The following is a 16,210-nucleotide window of genomic DNA, read 5'->3' on the forward strand; positions in this document are numbered from 1 at the left end:
TTTTTAATAAGAGAATGAGAATATGAAGATAGATTGTAATTCATAATAAGTCAAGATGAATTCATCAAACAATCTTAATCCATGAAAAATTTTAGGAGAAGAGTTATTTGGTAGGATGAGACCATAGGCAATAATGAGGTAGTTTTTTGACTAATGATCATGGACTTCAAGGACGATTTCAAGATTTTTTTTTGTTTGGATGAAATACCAATGTACATACAAAATATTTAGAAAACATTTAGCTCATCTAAAAATATGATATAATTTTGAATAAATATTAATAATTTAGAATTTAAGTGATTTTATATTATTTATAGATTATAAGATTAATTTAAGGTAATATCTTACCTGATGATGGTAATTAATTGAGTTTGAAACCGAGTCTTCATGACCAAATATTCCAATCGATGTTCGTATATAATGAAAGGTAGAGAGGGTAATCCCATTCGGATTCACGGTAAAAAAAAAAATGCTGATGTAACTTATTCCCTGAGATATTGTTTGAACATTGAATTTTCTTGATTGCTGAGGAGGACCAAAAGGTGAGATAGGCACTGTAGCACGGCTCTAGATAAATACCGGTAGTCACCCATAAGAACGGTGCAAGAAAATTTTTCCCTAGTTCGGCTCAAGAAAAATTGGCGCCCATCGTTGGAGCAAGACTGAGGATACCCGACGTGGATACAAAAATAAATGTTGGGCGTAACGACAACAAAAAGTCGATGCCTAACAGTACAGCAGGACTGAGAGATTGGAGGATGCCCAACAGTGAGGCAAGCCGTAGGAAGAGGATAACATGACCAAGAGAAAGAATGAATAAGAAAATTTGATACATAATTTTGAAATGAAACTGAGATGAATGCGAAGATAGCTAAAATTTGACACTCATGATTGAGGTCAAGAGAGGAAAAGGAGAGTAGAAGAACAAAAATTATGTAATACTACGGTATAGAAGAGTGAGAAAAGGAGGGCAAATCAACAGTCAAGAGAGAAGTCCTGCAGATGCATATAGAAACAAAAGAAGAAATAGATAATAAAAAATATCAATTAAAGTTGCAATAATAATTTGAATAATTGATAGGCTAAGATAATTAATAGTATTATTTTAGATTATGGTATGATTTAATATTAAGATAGATATAGTTAATTAGACAATAATTTAAGAAATACTGAGAATATTTTTTATGAAGGGCTGGGACAATAGGATAGTCGGTTTATTGGTGAATGTCTGGTCGTCAATCCCAAATTGGATTGAAGTATTGATATAAGCATTGTAATTATAATCTATACATATATTGAGAAATTGGAACTTTAGCGAAACTTTATAGTTGAAATATTAAAATGTCCAATACAAATCAACTTCGCTCACAATTCGAGGAGTATCAGAAGGAGCAGCAAGAGAGATTACAGGAAAAGGATGAGGAGATAGAGAAGATAACCGAGGACTTAGAACAGGCAAAAGAAGAGCAGAAAGGAATAATAGAAATATTGAAAGAGATGAGCAGAAAACAAGAACAAAAACAAGAAGAAAAACAAGAAGAAATGATCAGAAAACAAGAGGAGAGACAGCAGGAAATGATTAAGAAGCAAGAGGAGAAACAGAAGAGGCAGTTGGAAGAATTATTTGGAAAATTTCAAGAAGAGTACCAACAGAAACAGGAAGAGCTGCAGCGAAACCAGATGGAAGAGATAAGAAAAATGGAAGAGAGGCAGAAGGAGATGATGAAAACAGAAATTGGTAAAATCGGAAGAGAAGTTTTCGAAATAAAAACTGGATTAACGAATCTTCGAACCGAAATGATTGAAACAATGGAAAATAAGAATAAGGAGATCTATGAAGAAGTAAATAGAATCAGAGGCGAATTAACAGAAAGTAAGAAGTATATTCAAAGCTTGAAAGAGGATGAGATCAAGAGACTAACTGACAATATGGAGTCAATTAAAATAGATTCACAAGAAAAATGGAATCAGTACGAAGGAAAGATAGAAACAATAAACGAAATTGTACAAACGACGAACAAAACAATGGAAGTGAACTTTATAACAGCGCGTGACCAGATTGGAGACAAAATAGGTATCATACAAGAAGAAATAGAAAAGAATAAGAATGAAACCGAAGAAAGAATGATTAGGACAGAGCAAGGATTGGATCAGATGAGGAAGGAGATCCAAAATATTAAAAATGAAATCCAGATAACAAAATCGGTAATATCCAAGCAACCGAATGAACAGAGGATGGTGGAAGTGCAGATTAATGAGAGAGAGGGAACACCGACTGTGTCTGGAGAAACAGACCAGAGCAATAAAGACATTATAATAGGAACTAACGGCAATGGACATCCAGCTATCATAAATATTATTAAAACTTACGATGACCGACCTAGACATTTCAACAATACTGCAGCCATGTCACCAAAGAGATTTCTGCGGGAAATTGAGGAGTATTTCCGAGAAAACAGGATACCAGATGAGAAAAGGCTCAGGGTAGTCGAGAAACACCTAGACGCCAACCCAAACCTTTGGTATTAGGCTTTCAAATATACTTTTCACGATTATGAAGAGTTCAAATTAGCCTTTCTAAAACGATTTTGGAATCCTGAGATTCAACAGAATCTCAGATTAGAGTTGTATTCAAAGAGATACTCATCAACAGCACAAACTCGATACAGCGAGTATTTTTCATACCAGTTCCATAGATTTCAAGATCTGGACTCAGCGCCTAGTGAACTGGAGGCGATAAAAACTATACAAAAACAATTCCCTTCAGAGATCCAAAGGCTACTTGCGGCTGCAAATGTAGAGTCGGCAATAGAAATGGAGAGTATACTCAGACAACTCGATATGACATCTAGTCATACAACGAATAGAATAAATAGAAGCCCGAACAATGAAGAAGTAATAAATGTACTGACTCGGGAAAACGACAAGAGGAAATCGTTTACCGAAAGGAGAGAAAATGATAGGGATCCTAGAAGAAGAGAACGGAAAGAAGATGAGGAAAGGATGAGGGAAGAGAACCGATGCAGGTGCAGGCACGAGTGTCACGAGGTCGGAAGGCAAGATGGAAACGGAAGATTTGTGCCATATCATCGACCATATAACCAATACAGGATTAGTGGAGATAGAGGCAATTATAGAAGGAGACCTATGTGTCGAGGAAGACAGATTAACAATTATGACGGAAGAGAAAACAGAAATAGGCAATACATTCAGGATCTGAGGAGAGAGACCCAAGAGAAGAAGAAATGGGAAGACACAATCAAGGATCAGAACATAAACGGAGACTTAGAAGGAGCCGAGAACTTGGAATTACAAGAGTATAAAAGAAAAAAAAGAGATGAACAAAAGCTAAACCCGGAAGCCCAGGCATATGAGTTGGATACCCGGAACAAAAAAAACACGCCAATTATAGATTAGGGAATGAAACAAATTGTATGAAAGATGAGCTAAATCAACAAATTGAATGCAGGTACATATAGAAACAAACATAATGCCGTCAACATGTTGTACCATGAACAAGATCAGGAATAGAGCCTAAAATATGATGTTAAAAATTAAGAAAATGATAGAATAATACAAATAGGTCAATGAAAAGTTCCATTTGTATGGAAAATTGGAATGAAAATAAATATACTGCAAGCAGTACATTTATTTACCCATAGCAGGGGAGAAAATGTACCATTTCATTGCCCTAAATATAAAATTTTTATAAAAAAATAACAGGGAATTGAAATCGTCATTTGCCGAGAATAGCGGTAAAGTTCCGTAAATCGTGCGGCAGAAAGTTTGAAGTAATGAAATACAGACTGATGGAATCCATGTGGCCGCTAACATAAGGGAAAATATACAGGCAAACGGAATCCAGGTAACCGTGATATAAGAAAAGTTCACTATAAACCAACAGTAGGAACACTCGAAGATCGTAAAAAGGAAGAATATACACAGAAGATTTCAAGAAGCTACTGTATAAAGAAATAGCAGATTTTAGAGAGAAGATACTAAAATTATCGGAAGAATTAACAAAAATACGAAGTCCAAATGTTATATTTCTCGTAAAGATATAGGGTCAGAGGCAAATCACACTGCATGAAATGAAGAAGACGACTGAACGGAAAGCAGGGTTGAACTGAGGATCGATGAAAGTTTATTGAAGTAGATTTCTATGAAAATAATACCTTGAAGCATTTAAACATTAACCTGACAGTATTTAAGCCACCATTCGTGTCGTTAAAACTGCAATAGTTGAATTTACGTCATCATATTCTCCTCATAAGATCCTAAAGAATATAAGAAGGCTTTATAACTATGGAGACCGTGGAATTAATGTTATATTTGTCTATGTTTTACATGCATGTACGTGAAAACGCTGTGATGGCCTGCTAAATGGAGATGGGATTGGCGACAGACGGAAAACGAACCGGCCTTGCCCGACAACACAAGTCCAGCGATCAAGACTCGGAGATGCCGCAGATATAAACCAGAGATGATCGCCACATAAGAGGACGAAATTACAGCAGTTCCAGCCCAAAACACAGGCAGAATAAGATAAGTTTAAAAGCTGTATTTTTCAAAAGTAGATATTTGGGTAGTATCATGTAGTAATTTGTTGGTTGTGTTGATGTAAGGAATGGATCGATGTATCTTTGAGAGATGACTTATAAAGATAGTTTCATCGCGAACGTATTGATAGTGCTGTTCAGATGAAGGTGTTTGGTAATCTTCAAAAGCAGATAAGAACTTCCATATGTAGGAAATGTCGCATTCGCCAATAAAGCACAATAATAACGTCTTGTCAGTCGATTTGCAAAGAGTTATGCCATAATCAAGCCGTTCAAATGTACTTGGAGTAAGTAAATACCGGTAATGCATATCGAATCGTAGGTTACCAAGATCATCATTAATAGCAACTTATTGCCAAACGTGAGTAAATATGGGTTATATTTATATATATATTTTGACAAATCAAGTGCATATTGTCAGAAATAGATGTTGTCGATCCATAATATTGTAATTTCATTGGGATATGGAATTATTCAAATCGAGCGTTACATTGAATAGATCAAATGAAGTTTACGTATGCGGTGATGTAAGGATATGATGGAAATATGAGATAAGGAGTGCGAATAATAAATAATAGATATCCTTGAATATTTGTTTGGGGAATGATAATAAATGGAAGGTCGTTTGAGGAAAGAATCTCACGTATAAGTAATTAATGAGAGTGTATGTAACGTAGTGTAGAATTAAGGTTTTATTTAATGCTTAAAGCGACGTAACCTCGAATAATCTATATGTGACGTATTGGCAAATTGAAGATGGGTTTACAGGATGTTAATGAAGTATGGTCATCGGAAATTAATCTCAATTAACCTACAACTCAGGCTATTATGGCAACCTCAAAGAAAATTTCCACATCCTATTTGATATTTAAGTTGATTTAAGCTGAAACACTAGATTAGTGTCGGCAGGTATGAAATTAGTGTCATCGTAATGTTAGCTAATCACTATTAATGGCTTAGGAACTGTCATCTAAGGTATTCCTTGACTTATTGCAAACATATAATTGAATTTATTAAGCAGTGCGACATATTATAACCTGAATGCAAAGGTGTTGAGTCTATCTTGAAGATTTTACAGGTTTCATAGGAATATTTCGATCACATCTAGTCATGAATGATATATATATATATGTGTGTGTTTATATACATATTAACGTAGGTAGCTATTACGAGCTACAGTCATGAAACATTTCTTATTCTGCGTATGTTTTCTGAAAGATAAAGTTAGTTGAAGAGCCCAGACAGATAATTAAGCTTACTTACCAAAAGTTATTTAAAAATAAAATAAAAAAAAAAAAAATAAAAATAAAAAAAAAAAAAAAAAAAAACCAGAAAGAAAATATTCTCGGATTTCTTAAGTTTGAAACTTTGTAAAATATCAATAACCGAAACTGGATGTATGTCAGAACTCGACATTCTGCTGGAGCTTAACAGTAGAATCTTATATTTCACGAGAATTTGACTTTATTCATAAAAGAGCTTCACTTTTATTTTACTCTTGTTGTGTCATTTACACAATTTCAAGCTAATTCATTAATATAATTAATTTCTAAATGTCAATATAAAGAACTATACAATTATAATTTTTTAATAAGAGAATGAGAATATGAAGATAGATTGTAATTCATAATAAGTCAGGATGAATTCATCAAACAATCTTAATCCATGAAAAATTTTAGGAGAAGAGTTATTTGGTAGGATGAGACCATAGGCAATAATGAGGTAGTTTTTTGATTAATGATCATGGACTTCAAGGACGATTTCAAGATTTTTTTTTGTTTGGATGAAATACCAATGTACATACAAAATATTTAGAAAACATTTAGCTCATCTGAAAATATGATATAATTTTGAATAAATATTAATAATTTAGAATTTAAGTGATTTTATATTATTTATAGATTATAAGATTATAATTTAAGGTAATATCTTACCTGATGATGGTAATTAATTGAGTTTGAAACCGAGTCTTCATGACCAAATATTCCAATCGATGTTCGTATATAATGAAAGGTAGAGAGGGTAATCCCAGTCGGATTCACGGTAAAAAAAAATGCTGATGTAACTTATTCCCTGAGATATTGTTTGAACATTGAATTTTCTTGATTGCTGAGGAGGACCGAAAGGTGAGATAGGCACTGTAGCACGGCTCTAGATAAATACCGGTAGTCACCCATAAGAACGGTGCAAGAAAATTTTTCCCTAGTTCGGCTCAGTTTGTACCTTTAAAGGCGGTAAGGAATGGTAAAGATCCACTGTATTATAACAGAGAAGTAGAGACTAAAAAGGAGGTACAATCTGGAAAAAAAAAATAAGAGTTAGAAATGGCCATGGAAGTAAGGAGAAATTGAAGGAACTTACCTGGAAATTGAATCTAGCAAAGAAGTCAGCTAAGGATAACATGATGGCAAGCATAACTGGCAGTCAAACAAATTTTAGTGAAAAATGGAAGGGTATGTATAGGTACTTTATGGCAGAAACAGGTTCCAAGAACATTCCAGGAATCATTAATGAACAAAGGGAGTGTGTATACGAGGATCTTCAAAAGGCAGAAGTATTCAGTCAGCAGTGTGTAAAGATTGTTGGTTACAAGGATGATGTCCTCACAGAGGAGGTGACTAATACTAAAGAATTATTCAAATTTACCTATGACAACAATGACATTTACAATAAGATGCAAAAGTTGAAAACTAGAAAAACGGCTGAAACTGATAAGATTTCAGGGGATATATTACAGATAATGGGTTGGGATGTAGTACCATATCTGAAGTCCTTAACTGATTATTGTTTGCATGAAGGAGCTATACCAAATGAATAACGAGTTGCTATAATAGCCCCTGTGTATAAAGGAAAGGGTGACAGACATAAAGCTGAAAATTACAGGCTAGTCAGTTTGACATGCATTGCACATAAGAATTGGAAAAGCACATTTTCTGATTATATTAGACATGTTTGTGAAATTAATAACTGGTTCGATAGAAGGCAGCTTAGGTTTAGAAAAGTTTAATCCACTGAAGCACAACTTGTACAATTCCAGCAAGATATAGCAGATATTTTGGATGCAAGAGGTCAAATGGACTGTACCGCGATTGACATATATAAGGCATTTGATAAGGCAGATGATGGGAGAATACTGGCAAAACTGAGTGCAATTAGACTAGACAAAAGAGTGACTGAATATATTTCTAGAAACAGATCTCCAAGAATTAGAGTACGCAAAGCTTTATCAGACCCTGTAATAATTAAGAAGGAAATTACTCAAGGCAGTATTATTGGACCTTTATGTTTTTATATAATTAATGATATGAGTAAAGAAGTGGAATCAGAGATAGGGAGGGCTTTTGTGGATAATGTTATTCTGTATAAAGTAATAAATAAGTTACAAGATTGTGAGCAACTGTAAATGACCTCGATAATGTTGTGAGATGGAGAGTAGGCAATGGTATGATGGTAAACAGGGTTAAAAGTTAGGTTGTGAGTTCCACAAATAGGAATAGTCCTCTCAGTTTTAATTACTGCATTGATGGGGATCATTGCAAGTACCTAGGTGTTAATATAAGGAAAGATCTTCATTGGGGTAATCATGTAAATGGGAGTGTAAATAAAGGGTACAGATCCCTATACATGGTTATGAGGGCATTTAGGGGTTGTAGTAAGGATGGAAAGGAGAGGGCATATAAGTCTCTGGTAAGACTCCAACTAGAGTATGGTTCCAGTGTATGGGAACCTCACCAGGATTAATTGATTCAAGAACTGGAAAAAATCCAAAGAAATGCAGCTCGATTTGTTCTGGGTGATTTCCGACAAAAGAGTAGCGTTACAAAAATGTTGCAAAGTTTGGGCAGGGAAAACTTGGGTGAAAGGAGACGATGTGCTCGACTAAGTGGTAGGTTACATGTCACAAATCTCATACCTGGTCCGTATGGTATGGCATGTTCAGAGCTGTTAGTGGAGAGATGGCATGGAATGACATTAGTAGATGATTCAACATTAAAAACTTCATATCTGGTCCGTATTGAAAGGAGATAACATACAATAGAAGGAAATTTGACTGATCCACCTTTTGTTAAGAATGAAGCCATGTTTTCCAGTGTTGACTTAGTTAAATGTAACAAAGGCTTTTCTTGTTTTTTTTGTTTGACGGCTTCTTTTTATGAGTTGGTGTTACAAGCCACCATCAAACTTACTTGTGCTACTTTATATTCAATACTCTGTGGAAGGACTGCATACTACGTCACTTTTTGGATGTCCAGGTTTTATTTTAACCTAGTGTTTAGCAGTGCTACGCTTGAGACTTTTTAACTATTTCAAAGTGATCATATCTTCAAACATTCATTAATATCTTCACTTTCATTTTATACTTTGACCAGCAAGCACGTAACTTGTTTATATTCTTTTAAGCATTGTATTTTACTTCATCCTATTAATGTCATTTACTAAGGGTCTATTATACTACATACTTGTATATCTTTGTTCATACGACCTGTTTCACCTGATGATGGTGTCCATAGACACCAAAACCGGTACTGAATAAAAATGTTGTGATCATATTAACAACATATTATGTATTGAAAAAAGGTGGATCAATCAAATTTCCTTCTATTGTATATTAGTAGATGAATAAGCTTGAGTTGTGTCTTTAAAAGTAGGAAAGATCACAATAAGAAGATAAAGTTGGAATTCAAGAGGACAAATTGGGGCAAATATTCATTTGTAGGAAGGGAGTTAGAGATTAGAATAACTTACTAAGGGATATGTTCAATAAATTTCCAAATTTATTGCAATCATTTAAGAAAAGGATAGGAAAACAACAGATAGGTAATCTGCCACCTGGGCGACAGCCCTAAATGCAGATCAGTAGTGACTGAGTGACTGACTTACAACAGGAGGTCCTAGCAATGTCACGAGAACTCAATACTGAAAAATACAGATTTCTGTTCCTTACATTCTTGGATCAGTTGATTCAAGAAAAGGTAAAAAAAAGTAAAATCAAGAGCAGGAAAATTATGATATTCGTATCCCGTTCCCTGCTAATGATGAGCAGTAAAGGATAAGGCTGCAGATTAATTTCTTGAATTGTGCAGGGAGCAGTTTGTCCATTGCACTCTCTCCTATGTTTACAACACAGACCACAGTGGATTTGAGCATGAAATGTGATCAAAACAGGCTAGTCTTATGTTGGTGAAAAATGACAACAGTTATCAGGGATGGATCTATTTTCCCAAACTATTATCGGGTAATGAAATGAAATGGTGTATGGCTTTTAGTGTCGGGAGTGCCCAAGGACAATTTCTGCTCACCAGGTACAGGTCTTTTGATTTTACAGCCGTAGGCGACCTGCGTGTCGTAATGACGATGAAATGATGATGAAGACGACACATACACCCAGCCCCTGTGCCAGCGAAATTAACCAATGATGGTTAAAATTCCTGACCCTGCCAGGAATCGAACCATTTAGCCATGGAGCCAGACTATTATTGGGTTTCAGGAAACTACTGAAATGTTTGGTCCAATAGTTTCTGAATATTACTGTTACTGCCACAATGTCAGGAAAAATGGGAAAAAGAGTTGAAATAATGGTTTACAGAAGCTTTCTTCTCTTTTTATGAAGACAATTGTGTCCTACTTTTTGATTCATGGACTACTTACAGTCAGAATACTTTACTGAAAATATTCCACCAGGCAAGATTAGAGTTGTTCCAGATTCCTCATGGTACTACGGAAAGAAAAAAATTATCTTGTACAAGTCATATTTCATTCCCATCCTTACATATTCTCTGGAAACCTGCACACTAATGTCAAAGGATTGTAGTAGGATTCAAGCCTGTGAAATGAAATTTCTTAGAACTGTCCTTCAAAAGACACAACTTGATCATATGAAAAATGATGAGATTCGATCTAACCTAGGTCTAAATGAATCAATGGAGGAAAGACTTAGGTCATCTAGACTTAAATGGTTTGGGCATGTTAAACAAATGAATAGCACAAGGTTACCATGTGCATATTTGGAAAAGAGAATAACAGATAGAAGACCAGCTGGAAGACTGAGGGAAGACGTTGAGAAGGGGATGGAATTGGGAATCTGTCTTGGACAACGAAATGTTTTGAATAGGAAACTTTGGAAGACTCTCATTTTCAAACATCCTACCAAGCTTGGTGGAAGGGCAAAGCGATGATGATGATGATGATGATGATGACTACGGAAAAAATCTAACCACTGGGTAAGTTTTTCTCCATGAGCAGAAAGCCCTTTCATCGGTGCCTATCAAATGATATCATCAAATTCATGAAGAGGTTTTCCGTAAAAACAGGATCCTGACATTACAATCTTCCATCAGTTTTCATCTCCAAGGTTCTGGAATATGATAAAATACCCCTGATTTGCAAGCAGATATACCACAAATCAACCTCCTGAATTTGTACTGCCTGTGAAATACCGCATAGAGTTGCCGATGCACGACTCCAGCTTCAATTTCTGGGTGTTGCAGTTTAAAGTAACAGGTAATTTGTTTGGATAGGTCTTCTTACAGTACAACACTTCTGCTACTGGAATTTCAAGGTAAGTTTTGGCATGAGAGATGCAGCAGTTCCCTTGTGTGCATACAATTAGCTCAGAGAGTCAAACCTAAAAGGGTCAAGGGATGCATCTTATATGGCCTTGCATACAATAGTATTGAAGTTAAAATGTGACAATATCTAATATACTTACTTTCTCCCTGAGCTAATATCTGACACAACTTCTTGTTCCTTGTTTTAACATTATGTAATTCTTCTTTAAGTTTAACAATTTCTTCCTTAAGTTCTGTATTTTCTTTATTTCTCTTCTCTAAAGAATCTTGTAACTGAGCTACTGTAATTACTTCTTGGATGAACGGCTGTAAAAGTAAAAAAATATACACGTGACTTGAAAGAAGATAAATTTCAGTCATGTTACCTCACTATAAGGAAAAATTAATACAGCCCTAAAAGGTTGGGAAGGTCAATGCTCAGTTTTATAGGGAAACAAGGAAAAGGACAGATGACATTATTTTCTTGCTATTTGCTTTACGTCGCACCAACACAAATAGGTCTTATGGCAACTATGGGGCAGGAAAGGCCTAGGAATGGGTGGAAACGGCTGTGGCCTTAATTAAGGTACAGCCCCAGCATTTGCCTGGTGTGAAAATGAGAAACCATGGAAAACAATTCTCAGGGCTGCCGACAATGGGGGCACAGATGACATTAAATCAGTTACAAAGTTTAATGATATCCTGGAGACAACAGGTACTCTGAAATTATTATTATTAACAAATCATCGCAATTGGGAAATACTGGGAAATGGAAGGATGTCAGCCATATTGCTCACGGGAAGGATGACAAATGGGCAATGTAGGTGATGGAGTGAAGTAGAAATCAAGACCAACAGATAAGGGCTGATGACCAAGAAGTTAAGACCCTTTAAATAACAATAATCATCATCATCATCATCATCAGTAACACTCGACAACAGGATATCAATACAAGTTTTCAACATACACTCAGTTATCTTTCAAGTAATCAAATGATACTAACACCATTGTAGTTAAATGTTTACAATTCTCTATCTTGTTATCTATTAGATTTATTGTATTTATAAGCCCTGAAAGTTTTCTTATATATTAATTCATTCATTCTTACATTCTTAACCCTCAAATGATGACTGTGGCAAACATATAACATTAAAAATATGCAGTCTATGACAGTCATGTTGTTATATTCTAGGTATAATGATCCATTCTTTAATTCCTCATTGAAGTTCTTCTCCACTATATCAAGAATGTTATCACATTTTTCACAAAACTGCAGGCCTACACGATTATAGCAATCTACATCATGGACCACTCATATATTTAAAATGATTAAATTCTTCTGCTTTCATTTTTATTTCATGATAAATTTAATTTCTCAGCCTATAATTTGAGATAAAAATGTGAGGCAAGTGTCAGGCAACACACTTGAGAATAAAACATTCCATATCAAGCATCATATGTAAATGGTAGAGTTTCAAGTTGAGCAAAGAAACTTTAAAAAATACTCCATGTGACAAAATCTCTAAGGATTAGTTATCAATACTATCCGCACTATTTCTGAAAAACTCCTGCTTCTGAAAATCAGGTATGGGTCATATTCAAGCCTTTCATACCATTGTCTCATAATACACTGTTCCACGCGTCAACATGGAAACTCCCACCGTGGACGGGGGTCAGTAGAACAACATCCATGGTATTCCCTGTCTGTGGTGAAAGGTGACTAACAGGGCTCCTAGATGGTCTTAACTTGGCAGTGTGAGTTGACGACCTAGGTACCCCTAGCTGAGTCTGGCATTGTTACCACTTAAGTTACGTGTACCAGGATACTCATTTTCATCAATCCTCTCCGAACCCTCTTGGTCATCTTTTGTTCTTTTCTGACCTCGACGGTATTAGGTTAGAGGCCTAGGGCATTTTCCATTTTCATGCCCTTAATTTGGAGTCAAGAAATGTGGTGGGCTTTATACTTCATAAAGATACAGATGTTTGTAGCCAGATTGAATTTATCAGTAAATTGGAATGACTGCAAATATCACATAATCCACGTCTATGCTCTATGATCAGAATGTTCATATGAAGAGAAGCCTTTCTGATCAACTTTGAAGAACATATGGATAGTGAAAATTTGATAGTAATGGGAAATTTTGATGTACAGTTTGGATCAGACGTACTAGGCTATGAATCCCCCCTGGCTCCTCATTAAGAGGAGAATAGGATGACAGAGGGCATTCACCTCCTAGAACTATGCATGAAAAACAATATGGCTGTAAGTATTACCTGGTTCAAGAAACACAACACAAGATATAGTTGGGATGAAAAATATGGAACTGTGACTGATTTCATACTCGCCGAACAAGAAGTTTGGAAGGTTATATGCAATGTCCAAGTAATCCCTAGTGAAAGTTTGGATGGGGACCACAGGCTGTTGGTTGCAAATATCACAAAAAACAACCTAAAGTCCACAACAAAAGAACACCAAAAATAAAAGCTTGGAGACTTTCTGAACCAAGGGAATGTTTCAAGAGAATATTCGGAAGATGTTACCAGTAGATCTGAGATCTGCAAATGATGAATGGAATAACCTGAGGAGAGCACTGCTTAAGACAGCCAAGAAAGAATGTGGACAGCAGAGCCATAAGGAGATCCAAAGAAACAGCATGGTGGAATGAGGATGTAAAAGCTACTGTCAAAGTTAGAAATGGTACAAGAACCATACCATACCACACTGTGAGGAAATCGAAATAAAACAGGATAATCTATCATTTTACAGCAATCATTTTACAGCAAAGAAAGATTACAGGTCAAATGAATAGTTTACGATGAGAAACAGAAATGCAAAGAAGATCATGCAAACAGAATAGGCAAAACAAACACAAGAAGCTTGTGTATAGCATTGTTAAAAACAAAATAAATTATAGTACTATCAACACAGCAGAGCTTCCAAATGGAGAACTAACTAAAAATGAAAATGAAATATTACAGAAGTTCAGAAGATATTTCAACCCCTTACTGAACTGTAATATAAATGATGACCCTTTAAACCCTATAAACAATAATGTAGAAAATCTGTCCTGGCCGGAAATGGGGAAAGCAATATGTAAAAAAAAAAAAAAAAAAAAAAAAGCTGCTGGATTATGTGAGCTCACTGAGGACATGATCAAAGCACTTGGAGAACCTGGAATACAATGGTTGTACAGAGAAGTGATCATTCCACTATTTAAGACAAGTGACCGAAAGAAGTGTAACAACTACAGAGGTGTAACCTTTCTATGTCCTGGGTTATAAATTTATGAATCCATACGAGAGAGAGAAATCAGAAAATTTGTTGAACCTAAACTTGAGAAAGAACAACATGGATTTAGATCAAAATGATCAACCCTAGACCCTATTGTTTCGACAAGGATGCTCTTAATTAATTATTTAATTAATTACATTAATTTTATTGGTTTTCGATCCCCCAGTTACTTTTATGGTTTTGGGAGATGCCGAGATGCTGTAATTTTGTCCCGTGGATGTTCTTTTACCTAAGTGCCAGTAACTACCAACATGGGGCTGACATATCTGAGTACCTTCAAATACCACCGGACTGAGCCAGGATCGAACGTGCCAACTTGAGCTCAGTAAGCCAACGTCTTAACTGTCTGAGACCACTGAGCCCGGCGAGAAAGCTCTTTGAAAAATACTTGGATAAGAATAGGTTGTTTATAATTGTATTCTTGGATACTGAGAAGGCATATGAACACAAACAACATAAGCATATATGAGAATGTCTGAGACATAAAGAACTGCCAGACGAGATATCTTGAGTAAAACAAGTACTGTACACTGAGAGACAAAGAGCTGTGTGCAAATTCAAAATGGCAGGTCAAGTTGTTTTGAAATCAAGAGCTAAGTCCAACAAGGAAGTTGTCTATCACCACTTCTTTCCATTACTGTAATGGATGAGGTAAAAAAAAAGAGAGCAGTGAAAATTAAGTATCAGACAACAAATGCCATTGTATTTGCTGCTGATATCACGGTACTGTATAGGGTAGCAGAAGCAGAAGTTCAAGCTAAACTTTATCTTTGGCAAGAAGAATTTGAAAGCAAGTGAATGATCATTAGCCAAACTAAAACCGCTGATTTTGTGATTAGTTGAAATCCTGAAGCTGTCCAGGAGTGTGTGCAAAATGAAGATGTATGATATTATTAATAATTTCAAATTCAATACTTGAGGAGCTTCATTTCTTCTGACAATACCATAAACCAAAAAATACACAATAGAATACAAGCTGCATTAAAATTCTATCACTTTGTTTGTCAACTAGTTTGGGATGACTCATTTCCCCAAGCTTCCAAACCTCCACTCTACAAAACATATCTTACACTAATTCTGACCAATGGACTGGAAGCAGCAACGTTGACTAGATCTGTTAAAATTCACCTACAGGCCACTGAAATGAAGTTCCTTCATTGTCTCTAAAAGAAAAGGAGACAAAATAAGGAATGAAAATATCTGGCAACACCTTGGACTGGCTAAAAATCTGTTAGAAACCTTAGAATTAAGCAGATTATCATGGTATGGATGTATGAGAAGGGAGGCTCCAATTAGGATCCCAAGAGCAGGGTTACCAATTTAGCTGCTATGATGCTATATCTGGCCATTTCAAGTATTATGTTAAGTTTGTCACCAATTTTTTTTTAAAAGTCACTAGTTACATTTTGGCCACTTTCTTTTCCTAATTTGACTATTCCTAGCCATATTTATCCTGGATGTTCTTACTGTGATTGTTGCTGTAGTTACAGACTTCAATATTGCCAGTTTGGATATTTTGTGATGTAACAGTCATATAAATGATAATAAAAGGAACTGAGCATCGTTGTTTCATAAATAACCACCAAAAATTCTGATTTGACTTTTTTCGTATGTTCATCTCCCTTTCTGAATAGCATACTTTGGTTATTCAGTTGGAAATGGAATGAAAAATTGTAATATACCACATAACAGCAATGAGAATTTAAGGAATAAGTGTGTAAATTTTACAGATGAAATAACATCATATACATGTGCATCATTCCACTTCCAAAACCATGTGATTATTGGTTTGGAGGGATTCAGACAAC

The 16,210-nt window shown here is 35.4% G+C and overlaps 1 protein-coding gene across 2 annotated transcripts in view; it reads right to left on the reverse strand.

The window, feature by feature from the left end:
- LOC136858614 (G kinase-anchoring protein 1) overlaps positions 1 to 16,210 on the reverse strand; it is a 157,790-nt gene that overhangs the window by 88,524 nt on the left and 53,056 nt on the right. For both annotated transcript variants that reach the window (XM_067138311.2, XM_067138310.2), the window contains exon 4: positions 11,269 to 11,434. In XM_067138311.2, the coding sequence (XP_066994412.1) occupies positions 11,269 to 11,434 (166 nt within the window). The remainder of the gene's footprint in view (positions 1 to 11,268; positions 11,435 to 16,210) is intronic.

Source organism: Anabrus simplex, chromosome 1, assembly GCF_040414725.1.
Source record: "Anabrus simplex isolate iqAnaSimp1 chromosome 1, ASM4041472v1, whole genome shotgun sequence".
Lineage (NCBI taxonomy): Eukaryota > Metazoa > Arthropoda > Insecta > Orthoptera > Tettigoniidae > Anabrus > Anabrus simplex.